Source organism: Artemia franciscana, chromosome 12 (genome assembly GCF_032884065.1).
Source record: "Artemia franciscana chromosome 12, ASM3288406v1, whole genome shotgun sequence".
Lineage (NCBI taxonomy): Eukaryota > Metazoa > Arthropoda > Branchiopoda > Anostraca > Artemiidae > Artemia > Artemia franciscana.
In genome coordinates, this window is record NC_088874.1 from 970,677 (window position 1) to 994,670 (window position 23,994).

The 23,994-nt window shown below is 35.5% G+C and overlaps 2 protein-coding genes across 2 annotated transcripts in view; one reads left to right on the top strand and one right to left on the bottom strand.

The window, feature by feature from the left end:
* The window catches only part of LOC136033550 (histone-lysine N-methyltransferase Set2-like), a 178,614-nt gene extending 158,115 nt beyond the window's left edge, over positions 1 to 20,499 (bottom strand). The window contains exons 1-3 of the mRNA XM_065714296.1: positions 20,411 to 20,499; positions 5,343 to 7,063; positions 3,509 to 3,783 (exon numbers count right to left, since the gene is read on the bottom strand). Coding sequence (XP_065570368.1) covers positions 3,509 to 3,783; positions 5,343 to 7,063; positions 20,411 to 20,467 — 2,053 coding nt within the window. The 5' untranslated portion in view covers positions 20,468 to 20,499. The remainder of the gene's footprint in view (positions 1 to 3,508; positions 3,784 to 5,342; positions 7,064 to 20,410) is intronic.
* A 2,183-nt stretch (positions 20,500 to 22,682) lies between these two features.
* Positions 22,683 to 23,994, top strand: part of LOC136033554 (exocyst complex component 2-like) — a 69,972-nt gene continuing 68,660 nt past the window's right edge. The window contains exon 1 of the mRNA XM_065714302.1: positions 22,683 to 22,935. Coding sequence (XP_065570374.1) covers positions 22,827 to 22,935 — 109 coding nt within the window. The 5' untranslated portion in view covers positions 22,683 to 22,826. The remainder of the gene's footprint in view (positions 22,936 to 23,994) is intronic.

A 23,994-nucleotide genomic window follows, 5' to 3' on the forward strand; every position in this document is an offset into this window, starting at 1 on the left:
GATAGTTTGTTATGCTTAGTTTTCCTTATGGTCAACCTCAAGCATATTTATATCCCCCGTTTTGATAGCACACGGCAGTGCAAATCTTGTTCACTTCCCGATCCTAGTAAATGCAAGATCCTTGTACTTATTTTTTCGGGTTCGGTTACAAGGTCCGCTATGGAATTTGATTGGATTTGATGATAGTTTGTTATGCTTAATTTCCCTTATGGTCAACCTGAAGCATATTTATAGATTCCCCTGTTCTGATAGCACGTGGCAGTGCTGATCTTGTTCATTTCCCGGTCCTATTAAACGCAAGGTCCTTGTACTTGTTTTTTCGGGTTCGGTTACAAGGTCCGCTGTAGAGGTTGATTGGATTTGATGACAGTTTTTTACGCTTAATTTTCCTTATGGTCAACCTCAAGTATCTTTATAGATTCCCCTGTTTTGATGGCATTGATAGCACGTGGCAGTGCTAATCTTGTTCACTTTCCGATCCTAGTAAACGCAAGGTCCTTTTAGTTCTTTTTTCGGGTTCGGTTACAGGGTCCGCTGTGGAGGTTGATTGGATTTGATACTAGTTTGTTATGCTTAATTTCCCTTATGGTCAACCTCAAGCATATTTATAAATTCCCCTGTTTTGATAGCACGTGGCTGTTCTAATCTTGTTCACTTCCCGATCCTATTAAACGCAAGGTCCTTTTACTTATTTTTCCAGGTTCGGTTACAAGGTCTGATGTGGAAGATGACTGGATTTGATGTTAGTCTTTAAGCTTAATTTTCCTTATGGTTAATCTCAAGCAGGCTTATAGATTCCCCTTGTTTTGATAGCACGCGGTAGTGTTAATCTTATTAGCAGATAGTCAAATATTCAGCACCAATCCGAGTAAACGCAAGGTCTTTCCATTTTGTTCAATCCTAATCCTAATCCAAATCCTAAGTCTGAAATAAATTTTCACTCGATGCAAAAAATAGAGGACACGAATGAGCTTATGAAATTAAAATATCTAATATGAATCACAGTGAAAGGTTATATTAACTGGTTAACTGTAAGGTGTGGAAAGATCATTACTGCAGCTGTTTGAGCAAAGGAATGGCAAATGTGCCAACTTGTTAGTGCGTAAAACATTGTAGTTGTTATTACTAATATGAATTTATTATATATTTAGTATGTAGCCTATTTATTTATCATGTATTTAGTATATAGCCTAGTTATAGATTAGGTTGGAGGAGGAGCGTGCGTAGCTGTGTTGGCCTCAGGCGGCTTGGTGCTGCAGTGAGCTATTAGTAGTATTAGTAGTAGTAGAAGTAGTAGTAGTAGCATTTATTATGTACGTATTTTGTGTTTATTCATTAACTATTTATTTGTATTTGTTTATTTTCATGTATACATTATTTATTTATTTTACTATTGTATTTTTTATTATTATATTTATTAATATTATTGTTAATCTATTATTATCTTTGTCCTTACTATATGTATTATTACACATTTATTTATTATGTATATACTATTAAGTAAGACCGACGGGACTAGACCCTTAAGGGTCCAAACATTCAGTGCTGATATCCGATTCATGGCCCTTCAGGCAGCAAGTGCTATGGGGGTTTTGGGGCCAACCATCCCCATGTGTGTACTATTATGTATGTATCTACTATTAGGTACATAATTAGTATGTATTTGTTTATCATGCTTGAATTAGTATGTGTTACTTTATTATTAGCAGAGTAAGCAAATAAATTCGCTAATTCCCAAATACTGCCGCTTTTCAGGCTGGTTAAACTTGACATCGATGTCAAATTCATTAATATTTTTCAATAATTTGACGATTTCAAATCTACTTGTGCTCTGTTTATACATAAATTTGCTAATTGTTAAATTCCAGAATGTTTTTTAATTTGGTATAGACTTGCCACATGACGATTTCACGCATAACGTGATAATCTTGTTCGAATCCCGATCCAAGTAAAAGTAGTGTCTTTGCATTCGATTCAGTTCGTAGAACCAAAAGTCTGGTCTAAAATTTAACCTCTATTAGAACAAAAGAAGAAAACGTAGAAGAACTAAAAAAAAAAAAACGAGGTAAACAATCAACAGTGAAAAAAGGGAGAAAACATAACTCTTTCTTAACCCTTACATAACCTATCGCATAAAAGAATACATAGCCTTTTCGTGTGAGGATACATAACCTTTCGCGGTACAAAAAAAGAATAAAAAATATGTACAGACACACGTCCACCAGACAATGCAAAAAGATAAACCTTTGTTCCCCAGATGTGAGAGAAGGACTTATCTTCTTCCTTAATTTTATACGAGGCAATACGTTGTCGATCTTAACAGGAGTAGGTGATTAGCCCATCTCCCAGCCCTCCTCTTTTCCTGGCTTGGGACAGGCTGCTCCCCGAGACCTCGAGGGGCATGGATCCCTACATGCGTAGCGGAACACATAAGGATACTACACTGGCGGGACATCTATGGAAACCCTGTGGCCAGGTGCTGTTCAGAGGTCGTCACGGAGAGGCACCATTGACGCCTTATGTTTCAGCCGGCGTAGGAGGAACTAAGAAGCCATCTCAACTCTCTTTTAGTTTTTGGTTTAGGCGCGTGGACGAGAATAGAGGAGAATATGTTACGTACATATCGTTGTTGATTGTGGATTATTATCTATTTTCATAGTTCAATTTGATGAACCCTGAAATATTGAACCAAGATGAAATATTGAACCAACAATTTACTGATTTAGTTTCATGGTTCATAGCACCGCTGACGAAAATGTAGAACTGCCCTAAGAACTGATTAATTTTGAAACAAAGAAAATAAAACATTGGTAAATCACGATTTTCATACATGAATAGACCTAAGATGGATACAGGAGAGCGACGGTTCTTACCTCTATTACGACCGGGGCAAAATCTTGAATATCGCTTCCCTCCCCCCTGTCTTCCAAAAAATTTGCAAGATAAATTTTAACACAATTTGCATTTAGTACCTACGTGTTATCCCCACCATTATTATGGTGGGGATAACAGACTCGAGAAGTGAAGTTAGGTTCATCCTAATGAAATATACTAAACTATGATGAAAATATAATACTTTAGTAACAAAATTATAGGAACTACAACAGAGAATTATGGAAACCAGGCAGCCCAGAATGCATTAAATTAGATACCTATTAACTGTGTTCTCTACTTTGTTAATAAATTTCAAAAACACAAAATGATTATAACCGTTGGATTGTTTGTTTCAAATAAATTTCGATTTCCTATGTACTTATGTATTTACATAAGTACATAGGGTACTTATGTATTATTGAAGGCTCTGTCCCACTTTGTTTCCTTGATCATACAGATAGGAAGCCCTTGTTGTCTTCTAGTTCAAACAATGTGCAACATGAATGTCATTTTGCTTGAGCCAATCAGTTGGAGATGAGGCGTTAGAGGGGCCTACTTTATACCTCTTCTAACAATAATTACAATATCAAGTTTGGTAAGCAAATAGAGAAACAAATAGCTACATATCACAAACCTCTACTTGTAGCATCAATAATGGTGTCATTTTTCAAAGCCATGAAATAGTAATGCGTGGTACTGTCTTTTGCATACTGTTTCTTCCTTTTTTCAAATTGTTTTAAATTGATTACTTCACCAACATATTCCATAATGAAAGTCCCAGGTGGAGTATCTTCAACAGCACGGAGCCCAAATCCTTTTCTATCGGTCTTGAATACTTCTATATTCGCATTTTTTCTTTCTTGGAAATACTTGTTCATACAATTTGACTTAAGAGAGCAATCAGGTCCACTGCAAAAATATTAAAATCCTTAAAAAATTGATCTAATTTTTCATTCATTTTCTATCATTTATTTTGAATAATATATTTATATGTTTTAATTTGTTTAATTATTTTAATTCTATGTTTAATTTCATTTGATTATATACTTAATTAATATTTGTATGATTTTATATATATATATATATATATATATATATATATATATATATATATATATATATATATCATATCATATCATATATATATATATATATATATATATATATATATATATATATATATATATACATATATACAAATATATATATATATATATATATATATATATATATATATATATATATATATATATATGTATACATATATATATATATATATATATATATATATATATATATATATATATATATATATATATATATATATAGTATTTTTAATGTTGACTTATTTCTAATTTTTATTTTAATTGTTAATTAAGAGCCCAAATACAAAATTAAGAGCCCAAGAAAATTTGCGGAACTTAAGAAAAAGTGAGCATCACAAAATTTTGTATTTTTGCACCAAATTCATCTTTGGGTTTGGTTTAGAACAGTAGTTATGCTAATTGTAGCCAAAAATCGTCATTTTACGAATTTGATTCCTTAATACGGGTAGTGACACTATCTAGATTTGTCACTATGGCAATTTATACTGCTAAAAGGCCATTAGATTGCAATATTGTAACGCGTTTTTGGCCATTTTTCCTTACTTGTCGCAAGTACCAATATCCCTGAAACCAAATCTGTGTTAACAAAAGGAAGAAAAAATATAAGTGTCAGTGCCTTGCACTAATAATTTTATGAACTCGTTCGTGCCCGTTTTATGACCTAGCACTAAGATTATTACGCCCTAGGACTGAAACAATAAGACACAGCATTAAATGTGGTGACTTTTTTTCTCCCATTAAAAAAAAAAAAAAAAAAAAAAAAAACACGAAAAAAAACTGTAAAAACCATCGGTGAAATTTCAATTTTCGATGGTACTTGTGGGTTAAACCACTTACATGCCCCTCCAATCCCCAGAACTTTTACTTATCTATTTTATTGTTCCTGTTTCAGTTTTTTTGTGGCAAAAATATTTGTTGTCTCTTCTTAATATTCAAACTTATTTTGAGAGAATTTTTAAACAAATGTAAAAAGCTCAAAGTGAAACAAGCTATTAAAGCTAAAATTTAAAAAACAAAAAAGAAGCAAAATCCAATTCTGACCGGCTCATTCATTTGTTTAAACTATATGTTTCTAGTATAACTGAGAACTTTTGGTTTATAAATAACTGAATCATATTTATGATTTTGATTTTCATCTAGTTAAAACGCTGTATTATGGCATTAGACGTAACTGTAAGTAACACATGGAAATTTATACAGAAAAAGAACTCACAGAAATGCCTCCAAATTAAGACGACGGAAGAGACAACGAAATAAATTTCTTCCGTTGACGCTGTGATTGATACAAGAGGTTAAGGATATTAGAAGTAAATTAAGTACAAATATTGCCCTCCCCCCCACTACAAAATCTAAATTACATACCATTCTATCATAAGTAATCTATTCAGGCAATCTTCAAGACATCCTTTTTCACCAAAAGCTATTTCTTCTTTAGTAAGTGTACAATCACAATGCATCCTTTCTTTACTAGTACTTTTTCTGGTCAGAAAGACATTGCCTTCAATTTGTTCAAACTCACTCAGTCTTTTATCCAACTCATTTTTCTCTTCCACTGTTAAGGGTACTCTCTCAAAAACAGCTTTAGGAGATTCTAAAGGAGTTGTATCAGAATCAGAGGTATATTTTTGTTCTTGTTCACTCGATCTTCTACTTCTAGATTTCACTCGTCTTGGTAGTGGGGTTGTTGGTGCAGATCTTGACAGTCCTGGTTTGGCCATTTCCTCAAAGGCTGCGACCTCCATGTCCTGAGATTCCTCCATGGTTAAACTGTTCATGCCAGTAGTTACTTGTTTTTCAAGGTCAATATTATTTTTACTTGCACTCTCCATTTCATCATTACTAACTGTAGTTTGACATTTACTGCCTGTCCTGTAAATACTACGAGCTAAAGGTACAGAATCATTATCTTCAGCTGCCATTCCTAACAGGTCAGTATCACTTTTCGATCGCTGTTTGCTCATTTTTGGTGAACTTTTTAATGCTTTTTTGCCACTAAAGCTGTCATGTTCAGCTAGAGCCTTCCTTGTTTTTCTGATGACACGGGAAGTTCGTCTTAATGGAACTGGCGGTGCTTCTCCCTTTTCAAGGACAGACAAAGACTTTTTCTTTCTCCCCCTTTTTTTCACTTTTACTTCTGAAGAATCGACCTTTGCATCAGATTCAGTTTCAGCAGCAGGCGTTGCTGATTCATAGTCCCCGTTTCCATTTTCTGAATTGGAGGAGAATTCTTGCAACTGATCAGAAGTATCCATAGCCTCCACTGTTGAACTCTTCGCCACATCAGACGTATGATCAGTGATTTTATTTGTCTGGTCAGCTGAGAACTTTGTAAATTCCACTAGGTCAGCAGCAGTTTCTATCTTCTGATCAATATTTTCAATTAATATTCCTTCTGGACTCTTTGGTTCTTTAGTCGAACTCTCAACAGTTTCAGTTTGAACAGGATTGATATCATCAACTTCGTATTCATTTTTGGTCTCTAAACCTTCACAATTGACAGAAGTCTGTTTGTGAACAACAGATGAGGAAGGTTTGACAGGACTTAGCTCATTACTGATGAACACTGAAGGTTTGGTAGGACTTTGTTCTCTAATAATAAAGGCAGAATGTTTGGTAGGCATCTGCTCCTGAACTGAGTGGACAAGAGGTTTTGCAGAACTTCGTTCCTCAGCGGAAACAACAGAGGGCTTCACGGGGCTTAGTTCCTTGACAATAAAAACAGAACGTTTGACTTTTTGAATTTCGGAATCAGCAGCTTCGGCGTTTTGGTTGAAAGATTCAATCAAAGAGGATACTGAACGTCCATATTTATTATTAATAGAATCCTTTTCTGGCCCCTCGGCTGTAGCAAAGCCATGAAAAACGCCATCATTTGTAAAAGGACCAGGACTTTGAGAAGGCTTCCTATCATCTTCGACGTCAGATCTGGCCTCAGACTCGCTTTTACCACCCTCTGAATCACTCCTTCCAACACTTTTTGATCTGGATCTTCTAAAATAAGTTCGCTGCACAGGCCGAAAAACAAATTCAGGTGATATAGAACCTTCTCTTGTATCGCTGTTTGGGCCATTGTTGGTTTCAACCTGAAATTAAACAACATATTTATTAATAAAGGAAATCTGACATTGCTTGAATTTATGGCAAATTTTTCTGAGATGGGCAAATTTCCAACTCTTCCAGAAATAGAACTTGGTGGCAGATGATGGTTCTGTCTCTAAAGGATTATTTTTATATCATATTATTAAATTATAATGGTTCAAAATATTCCATCATGACTAATAAAATAGGCCAACCAAGTAATCATAGGCAGCGCAATAGCGCTGGGGTTTTTTTCATCGAAGCACTCCATACAGAAAAAGTTGTTGTATAAACTTTCGAAGCAGTTCATTCGATTGGAAGTGGGAAGTTCTAGTGTCGCTTTTAAGAGTCAAAAGTGATTGGACAGCAACCGCCTCCCCTTCCATGCCCATTAATCCCCCAAATACATCCAATACTAATTTTGAGGTATCCATTTTGTTCAGCATGGGTGGAAGGTCCAGTAACTATGTCTCTGGGGATGTTAATCCCCCATGAACCCTCAGGACAAGGGCTATAAGTTATTAGATTCGCTCATTGTTTATGTATAGTATGGGTAAGTGGTGCATTCTGTGCATAGGTACATAATGGGTCATTGAACTTAACTGCCATCTATTTAAGTGGAAACAGGTTTCCTGAGCTATATGATTTAGTTGACCAGGCGGCCAACTTCCTTATCCACTTTTGAAGGTATGTTACAATCTTCGTCTGTTTGCAAACTCTCTTGAAAATTTTTGCTACACCCCAGAAAAATATTTTGTGCCCAAACTATTCATGTATCTCTGTGCTGATTAACCATAGAAAAGTGCTTATTGGCTTGTTTGAATCCTTGATAATAAGACATCGTAAGTAGCGCCATCATTTATTTTTTCAGCGCACCAATTTTTTCGGATATTGGTTTTGGTGACTAGGGGGTGGGTGGTGCATACTGAGCCAGTATAAACTGGTACATAGTGGGCCACTGGCTCACTATGTACCATAGCATTTTTCAAGTAACTGTTTGTAAAAACTGGTGCACTTCTCAGTCTAATATTTTTTCCAGGGAAAGATCAGTGATAGTCCCAAATTGCGAAGGGTCCCTAGGAGTCAGATGGAAGCACATAGAAAGGATGCTATAGAGCAAAGAGCTGAATTGGAAGAAAGCGATCGACAAGCCCTTAATAAAGTGTGTGAAGGCCAGTGTCCGGAAGGCTGTTGCTATATTCGGCATTCCCATAGCAACATTACAACGGCGTTATAATGACTACAAGAATTCGAGCGATGATCAGAAGCTTTTGGCCTGCCAGTCGAGAAAGCACGGCTTTGTTGCCGTTTCTTCTCCTAATGAAAAAGCCACTTTGGCGATTAACTTGATTACGGCTTTCACTGAACCGAAAGCAAGAAAACTTGCTTATCAATATGTTTGACAAACGACAAAAAAGTGCCTCGGGCGTGGATTAACAATGAAAAGGCTGGGAAAGAATGGATGCATCAATTTCGATTGCGAAACACAACATTATCGCTGAGGAAACCAGAGACAACCAGCCTCAGTCGGGCAACCAGCTTCAACTCATACAATTATGAACAAATTTTTCGGAAACTTGCACTCTGTTCTTGAGAAAAACAACTTCACTACATCTGATATCTATAATGTAGACGAAACGGGTGTGACAACAGTGCATAAGCCCCTAAAGTCTTTGCAGAGAAAGGTAGAAAAATAATTGGCAAGGTTACTTCAGCCAAAAAGGGTACTCTAGTTACGATGATTGGAACAGTTGCTGCAAGCAGAAATTTCTTACCACCTCATTTTGTCTTTCTGAGAAAGAAGTGCAAGTCCCACATGCTAAATGGGTTGGTCGTTGGAGCGAACCCGTCTGGGTGGATATCACATGACTTGTTCTGCGAGTACTTGCGGCATTTTGTGAAGCATTCATGTGCCTCACCTGACCAAAAGAAGCTGCTGATCCTGGATAATCAAGAGTCACATATTTTGCTAAACACCGTGAATATAGCCAAGGAAAATGGCATTGTCCTTCTTACCATTCCCCCTGATAGTAGCTACAGGCTACAACCACTAGACGTCAGCATTTTTTCCCCATTCAAAGCTAACTACAACAGGGCGATGGATAATTGGATGCTAAACAATCCGGGAAAAACAGTTACCATCTACAATATAGCTGGAATGGTTAGTACATCCTTCCCGCATCCTTTTACCCCTTCCAATATCCAGAATGGGTTTGCCCAATCTGGTATTTGGCCTTTCAATCCTGACATCTTTGCTGAGGAAGATTTTTTGCCTTCATATGTAAGTGAAAGACCAAACATATCATCTGATCCTATGCCAACTGAAGGTGATAAAGACAAACCTCAAGGACTACACAGGAATACATGCCAGGGAGTGGGAGCTACAGGCTTCACTGACAGTGTACCACAGTCCCAGTTACAACCTTCTCTCCTCATTGTCAGTCCAGAGCAGATCAGACCTTTTGCCAAAGCTGCTCCTAGAAAGCAATCTACTAGGGGAAAGAAGCATGGCTCAACAAAGGTAGTAACAGATACTCCAGTTAAACAACAAACTGAAGCAGAGGAGAAAGCAAGAATCAGGAAAAGCAGTCCATCAAGTAGCAGTGAAAAAGATTCTGCAATATGACGAGGAGAGTGATGAGAGTTATTCACTGAATGACAACTGTGATGACTCATCTCTTCATCTAGGACCAGAAGATAATGACCAGCCCACAGAGGAAGGAGTGTTTGATATTATTGCAGAGGGGGATTTTCTAAAAGTGGCGTACGAAGGAGAATATTTCCCTCGAGTTGTCCAAGCAAAGAACCATGACTCAGCCAAAATAAGCGTGTTAAGCATGGCAGAAATAAACAAGTGGAAGCGGCCTAAAAAGGAAGCTTCCATAATCTATTCCCGCGAGTATATTTGGAAGAAGATTTCAAACCCAGCCCTAGCAAAAGGGACATCATCGAGAGCATCCTCTTTTTTCACTTTCAAAGATTGGTAACTGTGCAAGAGGCTTTCAGTTTATATATTTTGTTTTGTACTTGAAATTTTGCAGCCTTGTAACTGATTAAACGACTTATACTTGTATATGTCTTTCATTGGCCAAGTATGGACCATAGGCTGGCTCAATATGGACCACGCTTGGTCAGTTGGTACATAGTGATCCATGAGAGGTTTTCGGCAGTTAGAGCAATGGTTAAAATTCCTAAATATTCTCATAAAAACTATTTACTATATGCTACAGTTTGGTATAAGCAAAGCTACAAAATACAAAACTGGTTGCAAGTAAAGTCAATTTTCAAAAAGCTGCTCAGTATGGACCACTCTCTTCTATTTGTAATTGGGAAAGAGGCCTTGTTTGGCCTTTAGTGTTCAAAAAACCAAGGACATTCAGCTGAAGCTTTCAGAGACTGTTAAAGGGAGTGTTGAACTAAATCAAAACACGGTATGTGAATACAGGTTGTCAAAAGGGTGTAACTCAGGAATGACTAAGGGTATTAAGTAGGAACTTCCAGGGAATGATTAGAGGGATGGTCAATTGACCAAAAAGGCAATATTTGCGCGCTAGTATTGCTATTACAACTACTACTGCTGTTACTACTGCTATTTATGCTAAAACTACTGCTTCTATAGTGACTATTACTAAGGCTGGGGATATTGAGGAGAAAATTTGAGAAAATGTTGATGGGAAAGTTGAACTACATTAAAACATACTACATGAATACAGATTGTCAAAAGAGCATATAAGCAATATCTTAGGAACTGCTTGCTGCATCAAGCTGAAACTTCCAGGGCATTATGAGGGGGAATATTTAACTGACCAAAAGGCAATATGTACATGCTACTCTTACTGCTACTACTACCATTACTACTATTAATATGGCACTAGTACTATTAATGCTAAGGGTATGAAGGTGAATATTTAAAAGAATGTTGGGGGAAAGTTGAACTAAATAAGAACAGACTAAGTGAACGCTGATTGTCAAAAGGGGGAATTTCAGGAATGGCTTATGGTATTAAGTTGGGACTTTCTGGGAATGCTTTGGTGAAGATCAATTGGCCAAAAGGCAATATGTGTAGGCTAATACTAATACTACTACCACTACCACTACTACTTCAGCTACTACTTCTATTGCAACTAATACTAAGGCTAAGAGTATTAAGATGAAAATTTCAAGAAATATAGAGCGGGCGTCGATCTAAATTAAAACACAGCATGGGCATACTGGTTATTAAAAGCAAATGCAGCAATGTCATGGAAACAGCTTATAATATTAAGTTGAAACTTGTGGGACCTGAGGATGGAAGTGTTCAACTGACCAAAAGGCAACATACTACAACTACTAGTAGTAGTAGAGCACTACTAGTGTTAGTAGTCTACTACTACAACTAGTAGTAACACTCATACTACAGTTAATGTCGCTACTACTACAACTAAGGCTAAGAGCATGAAGGTAAAAATTTCAGTGAATATTGAGGAGGAAAGTTGAACTGAATTAAAACACACTGTGTGCATGCAGTATGCAAAAAAGGCGTGTCAGCAATATTTAAGGACCTTGAGTATGAAGTTGCAACTTACAAGGCTAGTTGTACTGGATGTTGAACTAACCAAAAGGCAAACATTTGCATGCTAATACTACTACTGTTATTTCTAGTACTATGACTACTAATACTTCTAGTGCTACTACTACTACTATGGCTATTTCTACTATCTTCTACCACTAATATTGCAAACAAAGCTGAGGGTATTAAGGCGAAAATTTCACAGAACATTGATGCAGGGTTGAATTAAATCAAACACACTACATACAACCAGATTGTCGAAAGGACGTATCAGCAACAGCCAAGAATCTGTTTACGGAAATAAGTTGAATCTTATGGCGTGTGTTGAGGGGGATGTTGAAAAGAAAGGTATTATGTGAATTCGGCGTCTAATGCTACTACTAATACTACTACAACTAGTGTTACTACTAAAGCTAAGAGTATTAAGGTGAAGCTTTCAGAGAATGTTTAGGGAGATGTTGAACTAGATCTAGTCACACTATGAACATGCAGATTGTCAAAAGGGTGCACCAGCAATATCTCAGGAATTGCTTTCGTGAGTTTTTCAACAAACTAAAATGTACTATATGCATACTATTACTACTAGTACCACAATTACTGCAACTATTTAGGCTAATAGTATTAAGATGGTTTTTCAAAAGGGCATAAAAGCGATATCTTAGGAATGCCTCAGATTATTAACTTGAGACTTTTAGGGCATGTTGAGGGTGATGTTGAAAAAACTAAAAGGCAATATATGCATGTTACCACTATTATGAAACTGAGGCTAAGGGTAATAAGATGAAACTTTCAGAGAATATCTAAGGTGATGCTGGACTAAATCAAAACACATTGTGTGCCTCCAGGTTGCCAAAAGGGAGTATGAGCAATTTCTCAAGAACATTTTAGACTATTAGGTTGAAACTTTCAGAGAGTGTTGCAACAGGTGTTGAAATAACAAAAGGCATTCTGTGATTAATGCTACTACTACGACTTCTGCAACTATCACTGCTATTAGTATGACTGCTACTATTGATGCTAAGGGTGGGAAGGTGAAACTTTCAAAAAAGGTTTTGGGGGATGTTGACATGAGGGGGAAGGATGCATCTGCAATATCCCAGGAATGGTCCAGGATATCAAGTTGAAAAATTCGGGGTATGTTAAGGGGGATATTGAACTAGATAAAATGTAAAATGCACATGCTACTAGTAATACTACGACAAGTAATATTACTACTCTTGCTACTAGAGCTACTACTACAACTGCTACTGCTACTACTATGACTATCTCTATTAAAACTATCATTATGATACTAATGAAAATAAAGGTGTCATACAGTGAAACCTTCAGGAAATGTTGAAGAGGGATAGTGAAATATGCTAAATTAAAACACATTATGTGGATGCAGGTTTTAAAAGGGCGTAACAGCTATATCTCAGGAACAGGTTGGAGTATTAAGTTAAATTTTCAGTGCATACTGAGGGGAATGTTGACCAGCCAGAAGGTAATATACACATACCACTACTACTACTACTTCTACTATTACCAAGGCTAAAGGTATTAATGAGAAATATGAAGGAAATGCTTTGAAGGGTATGTTGAATTAAATTTATGCATGCTGTACATATGCTTGCTGGCAAAAGCCCGCATCAGCAGTATTTCAAGGATGGCTTGGAATATGTTGAAACTTTCAGGTTGTGTTGGTGGGTGTGTAGTAGTAATAAAAATGTCCTGTGGGCATACTACTAGTAATAGTAGTAGTACCATTACTGCTGTTATTATTAATACTAGTAAGACTAATTCTATTAATGTGGAACTTAAAGGGATTATTGAGGAAAATGTTGGGCTAAACCTATCAGGGAGTGAGGAGGGGATGTTCAACTAGACCAAAAAGGCACAATGTGAATACTATTACTGCTTACAACAAATACTACTACTGTTATCACTAATGCTACTCCTATTTCTTCTTCTACTATGCCTACCACTATTTCTAATACTAAGGGCATTATTCAAACTTTTAGAACATGGTGAGTGGGGTGTTGAACTGAACTGAAACACACTACGTCCAAATGGGTTATCCAAGGGGTGTATTAGCAATATACCAGCAATGGCTTAGGATATTAAGCTGAAACTCTCGGGGTTACCAATATTACTACAACTTTTGCTCCCATTTCTACCATTACTACTACTACTATTGAACTAAATCAAAATAACTTAAGGGCATCCAAGTTCCCAAGGTATCCAGATGGGAATAGGTTACAAATGGGAAACTTTCACAGAAAATTTGTGTTGCTTTAAAACTAAATCAAAAGCCACTATTTGTATGCTAGTTGCCAATAAGATATCTGAGCAAAACCTCAAGAATGACTGAGGGTTGTAAGTTAAAAACTTGCAGGGCTACTACTATTACTGTTTCTGTTTTTACAATTGAACTAAATAAAAAAAAATCAATAGCTTCCAGGTTATCAACATAGGGCCCATGCCTTCAATGCAGATTCTTTACACCAAAGAATCTACTTGGCCTTGGAATTCATAGATGTAAACTTCAGGCTGTTTAGTCAAAAAGTTTAAAGGAGCCTATATTCTTATATCTACTTCAGTATTACATATTGAGATCAAATTTACCCAAGGAGTTAAAATACAAGTCTTGAGGTGATAAGAAAAAACATTTTTGGTGATTACCCCCAAACTCAATTTTTCTTTTCACATTAAGTTCCTTTTGGCCAAGAACTTAGGGCTGCAAATTTTAAACCGATTAGAGAAAAGATGGTCTATGGCTCACTTCCGACCCCCCTTAACACATTCTCTTCTCCAAGCAAAATGTGTGGTCCCCTTAGCCTGTCAAATAATCCGTGAAATTATAATTAGATAAGCCAATCGGAAAAAAAGTTGGTTATTCTTATTTTGGGCCAAAATTCAAAGAGAGGTCTATTCCCCAATTTTTTTTTGCACTAGGGTCCACTTGATCAGGAATTTATAGATTTTGGGGATCATTTCAAGGCAAACCAATATTTCTTTCAATTATTTGGTGAATTAAAAACCTGCTTCATCCAAGGACTTTCAGATATGCTTCCAGCCATCCCGGATTTTAGGGGCACATCCCCAGCCTATTTTTATGTACATGAGTTCTCATGGCCTAGAAACCTACAGGTGTATGTTTCAAGCAATTTATAAATAACAGTTCAATAGGAAAAATTTTTTTATTACACAGAGAGCCACAACAAAATAATCTCTGGAGATTTCAGTCACACATACAGTGGCTGTCATCAGCAGTTAACTACTGTTTATCTGCTGATAATAGGACTGGCAGTAGTATCAATAGTAGTCATGTAGTAGGATTACCAGTAATAGTATTAGTACTAGTAGCAGCAATAGTCAAGACATTGCCTTTTTCTCAGGTGAACATCCCCTCATCATGTCCTGGAAGTTCCAATTTAATGCATTAAGCTGTTCCTATGGCATTGCTGATACACCCTATTGATAAACTGTATATTCGTATACTTTCTGAAATTTTCTTCTTAATACTCTTAGCCTTACAGGTAGTTGCAATAGAAGCAGGCTAGTAGTTGGAGTGGCAGTGGTAGTTGCAGAAGTAATAAAAGTTGCAGCAGTAGTACTATTAGTAGCAGCATGCATATATCACCTTTTGGTCAATTTATCTTCTTCTTGTGGATTTTCTGAAGCATTATGTATTATATGTTTTCTGGACTATTTTGAACAAAATGTTCATCTCGAAATTTTGATAGGGTACATTTGGTGAAAGGAGGGTCTGGGGAATAGGGAACTAGTTGCATTCTGATCACTTTTTACTCTTTAAGTCAAACTGGAACTTTAATTATCCGATCAAATAAGTCTCCTCCAATGTTTATATGATCACCCCTTCCATAAAAACCTTATATGCCCTCAGGCCATAAGTTACAACCCTTGCCCCCAGGTGCTAGAAGTTTGTGTCTATCATTGAGGCATTGTTATTTGATCTTTTGACTATTTTGAATAAAATAGCTATCACAAAATTTTGATCGAATGCATTTGGGGAAAAGAGGGCGTGATGGGGGGGACAGTTAAGTGTCCTCAGTTCACTTTTGACTCTTAAAAAAGTCCCTAGAGCTTCTAATCAGATGAGCACCCTTCATAGTTTATAATACCACCACTTCCATAAAAACCTTGTATATTAACAATGGGCAAGTAACATAACTTATAGCCCTTGCCTGAGGCCTGTGGGGGGAATGATATCCCCAAAGACATAATCGCTTGATCTTTCGACTATGCTAAACAATATGGTTATCTTAAAATTTTGAATGTGTTTGGGGATATGATGGACATTAGGGGGGGGGGCTGGTTGCACTACAATTGCTTTTGACTCTTAAAAAGGGCACTAGAACTTTCAATTAACAATCAAATGAGCTCCTTCTGAAAACTCTATGACCATTCCTTATATAAATAGTAACTTTGTAAGGAAAAAAATTATACATTGTGCCCACGTTGCTCTTTACTTAATAGCATTTACATAATTAAGGTAGAAAATTAAATTAGGTGGTTTTGTATTGAATGAGGAGTTAAGTAGGGTTGCATTCTAACCCCATTTACATGGGAGACTTTGTTAGTTTTGTTGTAAGGAACAGATTAAATGCTATGGAAGAGCATGGAATCAAATGAGAACGTAAAACTTTTCAGCCACCTATCTAGGGACAAAGAAAAAGCAAAGACCCAAAACTGGGTGGGGAAAGGTTATAAGAAAGGATTCATGGGAAATCAAAGCTTCATGGGGGGGGGGGGGGGTAAAGAAGGCGACTTTAAATAGATTAGGATGGAAACTTGTTGTAGTGAATTGTTAGTAGTAGTAGTATAAATGGTGTGCTAAACCTTCTATTAAACTTCCTCACTCTTAATGCAGATAATATTAAAATAGTGGGTAAGGCTGTCACAGCTTCAGATTTACAATCTATCCAGATTGACCTTGACTGTCTTGGAATTCGGGCTAATACATGAGTCCTTGTTTTCAGTCCTGGTAAATGCCATGAGCTCTATTTTAGAAGCAAGATATCTTAGAGTTGCTACTAATGATAGATTGAATTTTAGCATCCATACAAAGACTGTGTCATTATCTGCCTTTGAATCTCTTGACATTATTACAAGTATAATCTCAATCCAGCATCCTAGAGCAGTGGCATAACTAGAGGGGACCCAAGTCTCCCCCCAAAATCCCTAAAGAATTTTTTAAGAGTTTAATGTTTTGCTCTCAGCAGTCCCACTGATGTTTTGTTGTATGGTTTGATAATATACTGCAGTTGTTGCACAGCAACAAAATGTTTCCCTTTTACAGATCTTTTATATATCTGTCTAGGCATCTCTCTCATGTCCTTAGCCGAAAACAATCATTCCCCCAGTCATTCCATCCCTTTGCTCAAGTCTCCAGCAAGTCAAATGTCATACTTATTATAGTTACTTTGATCAGGATCAGGTTCAAAGCTTTGATCAGGTTAAAAGCTGCATAAGCTTTGTTACTTGTAGGCTTATTTGAGTTGACACAGCTTTAACTGTCCAAATTAATTTTCTGTAGGTTGTATACCTACAATTATTGTCAACTATGTTGGCAAACATGAAAATTTCAACAACGTTTGGAGTACACTATTTCATTTCAAATTCTAATAGAACAGTTTACTTGTACTGTAGTGATACACTATAGTACATATAGTGTACTATATATATATATATATATATATATATATATATATATATATATATATATATATATATATATATATATATATATGTGAGAATAGAAACTAATGTTTTTTAGAAACTTTTTAAACTTTTTTAAGAAATTTTTGTTTTTTTTCACTTTTTTAAAAACTTTGTGTTTGTTTGTTATGGAAAGGCAGTGTGGTCTTTGTCACTATTTTTTTACATAGAAAGGAGGGGGGTTAATTTCTTGGGAAACAAGGGGTGAAATGAAGACAGACACAAGAAATGTTTTTTAGAAACTTTTTAAACTTTTTTAAGAACTTTTTGTTTTTTTTCACTATTTTAAAAACTTTGTGTTTGTTTGTTATGGAAAGGCAGTGTGGTCTTTGTCACTATTTTTTTACATAGAAAGGAGGGGGGTTAATTTCTTGGGAAACAAGGGATGAAATGAAGACAGATACGAGAAATAGAATTTACAGAGGCTGCTTTATAATTACCAACTTTCTAATCTCATATTTCAAACTGAAAAAAGCTTGTATGATTGTTGCTTTTTTTTTAACCAGCGTATGTGAAATGAAGTCATTGTTGAATAAGGGCTTGTTGATGAGCCAAAGTGTCCAAGAACAGATTATTAGACAACAACAGTTGTGTTTTTTGTCCCCTATCTTCCAAGGCCTTTGTTCATTTTTCCATCTTTTAAACCAAGCCCTTTCTCCTAAGGTCTGTAAAGAAAGGATAACTGCAACTCTGAGGTCGGTCCATCTGTCTCTTCTTGGAATTAGCACAAGAGTCAAATACAATATGAAACATGGCAGACACTTATGCAGTTGTGAAGGCAACAAGAATTGAACCCATTTTGGAATTGAAGGTTGTGAAATACAGATACATTTCAATAAAACATAAACATATGGATTAGGCTGTTTTTTGGTCATGGTCTGAGGGAAAAGGCATCAGAACTTCTGCAATAAAAAAACAATCAAATTAGCAGAAAGGGTAGAGGAAATAGGAGGAAGACACGTGTCCATTTTGAACATTAATCATGATTAATGTTGATCAACAGATCCATATAAAATGCCTATAGGACTCTGAATTGAAAAATCTTCTATTTTGTGTTTCAATTTCTGAAAAATATTAAAATCCTTTAGTCCAAAAATTTGTGAATTCAACCAGCTTTTCAAGTCAAATTGCCTAAGACATTAGAATAACTTCTAAACAAGCATTAATAATCCCTTTCATGAAATAGACCAACATTAGCAAGACACCTTAGTCAGACTCACTGTGCCTATAATCACCTTGCTTAACATTAGTCTAGAGTCCTTTGATAAATGTGACCAGATTTCTGATGCACAAAAGTTGGACTGTGTAGCCAGTGAAAAACCAGGAAAAGACTTGAATTTCCTGAGTGAGTTGACCAAAATGACAAGGGCATAGCAACAAAGCATCACCATATTCAAAGTACATGGCTCTAAAAGTATTCATGGTTTGTATTCAGTCCTTCAAAAAAAAAGGTGCATTCTTAAACACTGCTTCCTATTCAGTAATGGCTTGTATCACATATTTGGATGCTTAGTTTTGAAGCCATATATTGACCTTAAAGATGCTCTTACTGACTTCAAGCATCATGATCAAAGACAGTATCATGTTCCTGCAGTAAAAATCTATGGTCTTCATAACTTGCACCCCATTTTAACCTGTTTTTTTTTTTGCTATATGACCATTTTTAATTCATAAATTTTGCTCACCAGCAGCAGCTCTTTTCTTTATTTCTTTTATTAGATCTTTTCTGTGCAGCTGGTCTTCTTGTGAGGTATCAGCAAAATCACTCTAGGTCAGACATTATTGAGGCTACACCCTGCTGTGTGTCAACAGGACCAATAAGTTTTGACTCCTCAGCTCACCAGCCAAGTTTATTAATCATGTTTTTTGGAAGCAAGAAGTCAATTAACAAGAATTTTACTAATCTTGATAAATTTCTAGTTAATTGACTTCTTGCTATGTCAGAAAGGGTTTAGGTTAGGAAAATGAAACTTTCAGGGACGAATCTACAGACTAAAGTATGTCCCAAGAAGGTATTTTGAAGCAACTACCTCTACTCCTTCTCCCTCTAGAGGATCCTGACCTTTGATGATCTTTAAAAATATGTATGTTATAAAAGTGAAACCTTGCAAAATAGATCTTCTGCTTAATTGAAGTACAACAAAACTGTTTTCAGCTTCATAACTTTGCTGAATTCCATTTCATAAAGTTTTAAAGATATGCAAATACATTTCCTATATTTTGAAGAAAAAAAAATTGATATGGCTCAAAATTCTACTCAAATAACAGGAATTGCATTTTCAGAACTAAAGGCAGTAAAATCCTAGCTAATTGACTTCTTGCTATCTCAGAAAGGGTCTAGGTTAAGAAAATAGAACTTTCAGGGATGAATCTACAGACTAAAGTATGTAGAAAGGTATTTTGAAGTTACTCCTTCTCTCTCTAGAGGGCCCTGATCTTTGATACCTTTAAAGTGTTAAACCTTGCAAAATAGATCTTTTGCTTAATTGAAGTACAACAAAATTGTTTTCAGCTTCATAACTTTGCTCAATTCCATTTTATAAGGTTTTAAAGATATGCAAATACATTTCCTAAATTATGAAAAATAAACACTGATATGGCTCAAAATTCTACTAAAATAACAGGAATTGTATTTTCAGAACTAAAGGCAGAGAAAAAGCAACTAGTAACTGAAAATTAAGGTAAAATTTTGTTTTGTCAAAATTTCAGTAGATATAGACCTGACATCTAGGCAAATTTCAGGACCCTCTAGAGGGAGAAGGAGTGGAGCTGGGTACTTTAAAATACTTTCCTGGGACATGCTTTAGCTTGTAGACCAATCCCTGGAAGTTTCATCTTCCTAACCTAAAGCCTTTCCAAGATAGCAAGAAGTCAATTAACTAGAATTTTACCATGATTTTGAATAGTTATCCCTGGTATAAGAAAAGTAAGTTATTGGAATTTTGAGAAATTTCCACATAGACTAGGCTACTAACAGTCTTTAATGGGCAGCTTTTAATTTAGGCTACTACTATCTATGGTATCGCAATGCCCATCCCCTAGATTCTTATAAAAAAAAAATTTAATGCAAAAAAAAAGTTACCTTAGCTTTTCCAGGTTTCAGGGAAGATGAAATGTCTTTTTGTTTCTTTTTAGACATTTTTCTAGGCCTTTTTACAAAACTGTATCCTAGTTGCCAATACAAGATCGTTGGGGATAAATGACCGAAACTTCTCGAAAAAAAGACCTGAAAATAAGCCAAATACGAAATGTTTTTCGTATGATATTTGTTTTTGCTTGATTTGACATTTAACAAGCTTCTTAAATCAAGAATTTATCATCCTTCCAATTCTTTTAAACTTGCCCAAATTTCATGTAAGCTCACTTGTAAAAAAGGAACTATATTTTATCCAAAAATTCGTTCTTCTCAATTTTTAAGTATTTTACTTCGACAAAATTTCTTCTCTCTCTCTCTCTCTCTTTCTCTCTCTCTCTCTCTCTCTCTCTCTCTCTCTCTCTCTCTCTCTCTCTCTCTCTCTCTCTCTCTCTCTCTCTCTCTCTCTCTCTCTTTCTCCCTATCTTTTTCTCGCTCTTTCAATTTCTAATTGAATGAGCCTTTTTCAGAGTTTCTACGACAACAAATAGCCATCTCGAAATTACTATCAGATGAATTTCGGGAAAATACAAAGTCTGGGGTGGGGTGTAATATCCCCCCATCTCTCTGAATCTCAAAAAGGGCTTTCCATGACAAGCAGATTAAAAAAAATGGACCAATTATCCTTTACTAACGTGACGAAAATATTTTTAAATGACAAATATGTGTCAATGAAAGACCCTAGCCTTCTTTTTTATTAATTTAAACAAAAATCCACGAAGAAAGTTTTCAAAGAAAAATAAAGAGCTCTGTTAAGCCAAAAATGAGCAAAAATAAAGTCAAAGAATTTACAAAGTGTAAAACTACCACAAATCATCATTAATAAATATATAAGGCCTGAAACAAACAGAAATTACAATAAATAGCCGAGTCAAAATCAAAACGAGCAAAAATTAACGCAAGTAAAACTAACACTCCCCATGCCTTCTCAAGACAAAAACATAATCTGCACTTGACTGAAAACAAAATACATTTTGAATATTTTCACTGTATTATCTTTAATGGTTCAAAAACTATTGAAACCTTCAGGAATAAATATCAGTGTATGCATATTAAACCGTCAACATTGAATTGTCAGTTTGACAGGCAACTTTGCATCTTAGACAAAAAAATTTTAGTATGGAGGGGAACTGTTAAAAATGCAGTCACATGATTCACAATTAGGGCAAAGTGTTTGTTTCTAGCGTCCAGAGGCTAAATTTCCAAGCCTATGACCAGTGAAACAACGATTTAGTGGAATATAAACGTTTCAGCTAAAAGCTTTTAAAACTCAATCCCCACTGACACTTTCAAAACTAATTGATATCAAATTTGATCGAATACTCGGAGCTTAAGACGGATTTGGTTAGACCTAAGAATCAAAAACTCGAAGGTTTTCGCATTGAGGAGCTTCAGCGCAGCTTGGTAAAAGTAATTCCACTTTGTCCTCATTTCAAACAGTTAAAACACTTTCCAAGACATTTACAAACAGTGTAAATTTTACACGAAATTATGAGTTTCATTCTTAGGCTGATTTCGTAAGGTCAGCAATCTCAGTCGAAGCATATCTGATCAGCAAAGTCATTGTGGGTATTAGGTGGGACCAATAAGGCTGAACAGCTCTTAAATGTAACAACATATATAAAACCTGAGCTAGAGCAGGAGCTACATTTGTTTCACTTCTCGCCGGCTAAATAAGACCAGGAGATTTCAAAGAATCCATGAAACCAATTAGTTTTCGAATGGACTATCTTACAAAAAAGTTAAATGTCGCTTAGATTACTTTCCTAATTGTCGAGTTTTCAGAAGGCCAGCAAATCACAAAAGTATGAATGAGCTAATTGTCTTTTACTGATGTGTCACAAATATTTTTTCATAAACAGAGTTTTTTAGTGTTTAGAGACCAAAAATAATCCTCGTAAGCTTTTCAGAAGTTTCAATTTCAGACTCAATTTCATAAGTTTATTTTCTTGAGAACTCTCTTTTTGAATGGAGCAAATTACAAGCTATTTTCTTAAGCTAGCCTAAAGTTAAACAAAACAAGACAAAGGTTCTGATTAAACGGACTGAAAGATCATATTCTTGAAGTGTCTACTGTGAAATGTGAAAGCATCAATTGGAAAATAAAAGATTTCCTTTGCAAAATGTGCATAGCGACTCTTGTAATTTCTAATATCGCTAATTACCTCTTTATTTGAGACACGAGATTCTGGTGACTTTCAAATGTTTCGGCAACTCCTATATTCCATTCAGATAGAATATTGCGCCGAAACAAGGACCAACCTCCAGGCTGATAGTAACTAATTCAGGAAGCTGAGAGGATAAAATACCTTTCATATAGTTGTAAATAATCACAACGAAACCATTTTATGTGTTTTAAGTTATAATGAATCCCTTACCCATTGTGACTGGGGTTTCACCTATTGAAGGAGCTCCAGGAACAAAAGTGATTATCCGTGGAGAAAACCTAGGAACTGGCCAGAAAGATCTTATTGGTAATTCTTAAGCATTTACCTAGATTGTAGTCTTATGTTAAAAAGGTGCTAGTAATTCTAGAGATAACAGGCTGTTTGCTATCTTAGAAAGCAGTTAAGCTAGGAGTAGACTTACTTTTAGGGATGGAATTTGAAATCTTAAGTAGCCTATTCTCCTATTTCAAGATCCTTGTTCTATTGTTTCCTGATCTCAAATGCTTTGAATTTTGTCTAGAACTGCTCAAGGCTTAGCCTAGAGGAATATATAGGCTATGGCTAGGTCAGCTAAAGACACATCAGTTTTTCCATTAATCATTTATAACCATTTTCCATATCCGTTTGCTAATCAAAAACTGAATAAACAGTGATTATATAGCCTATTGCTTTTCCTCCTCAGAGGGAAATATTATAAAATCATGATAACTTTTAAAAAATTATGAAATGCTAACTCATATTATGATAAACTAGGGGTTATTTACATTACTTACATGAGAATAGGGTGAACTTACCATCTATGCCTTTTTATGCTCTTTCTGAATAATTGTTTTACATTGAAATTCAATATTAAGCCTACTGCAGACCCTCAAAGATGATACCTTTTTCTCTTTTTGATTAAAAAAAAGCTTTTCTATAGAATGAGTTGGTACTTGTCTATTAGGCTATAAAATAAACACTGAGGAACTCATATTAGGCTATAAAGATAAGACAATACCCAGTTTTCATACTGTCTAGCCTAGACCAGACAATTACCTTGGGCTCATTGGGAAACTACATTATAGCTATAGTTAAGTTAAATGTTTAGTTAGTATTTTGGTTTTGTTGGGTTATGTATATTTAATATAATGTACTCTGGGTAGCCCTACTTCCATAATTCTCTGTGGTAGTTTTCATTCTTTTGTTACTAAAGTATTGTATTTTCCTCATGTTTTGTTCTGTTTCATTAGCTTCCACCAAACTTCACTTCTCAAGTGTGTATTATATAATAGACAAGTAGCCTACCAGTAAGGTTTTCAAAGAAAAGTAAAGAGCTCTGTTAAACTAAAAATGAGCAAAATAAAGTGAGATGATCATCCAAGACTA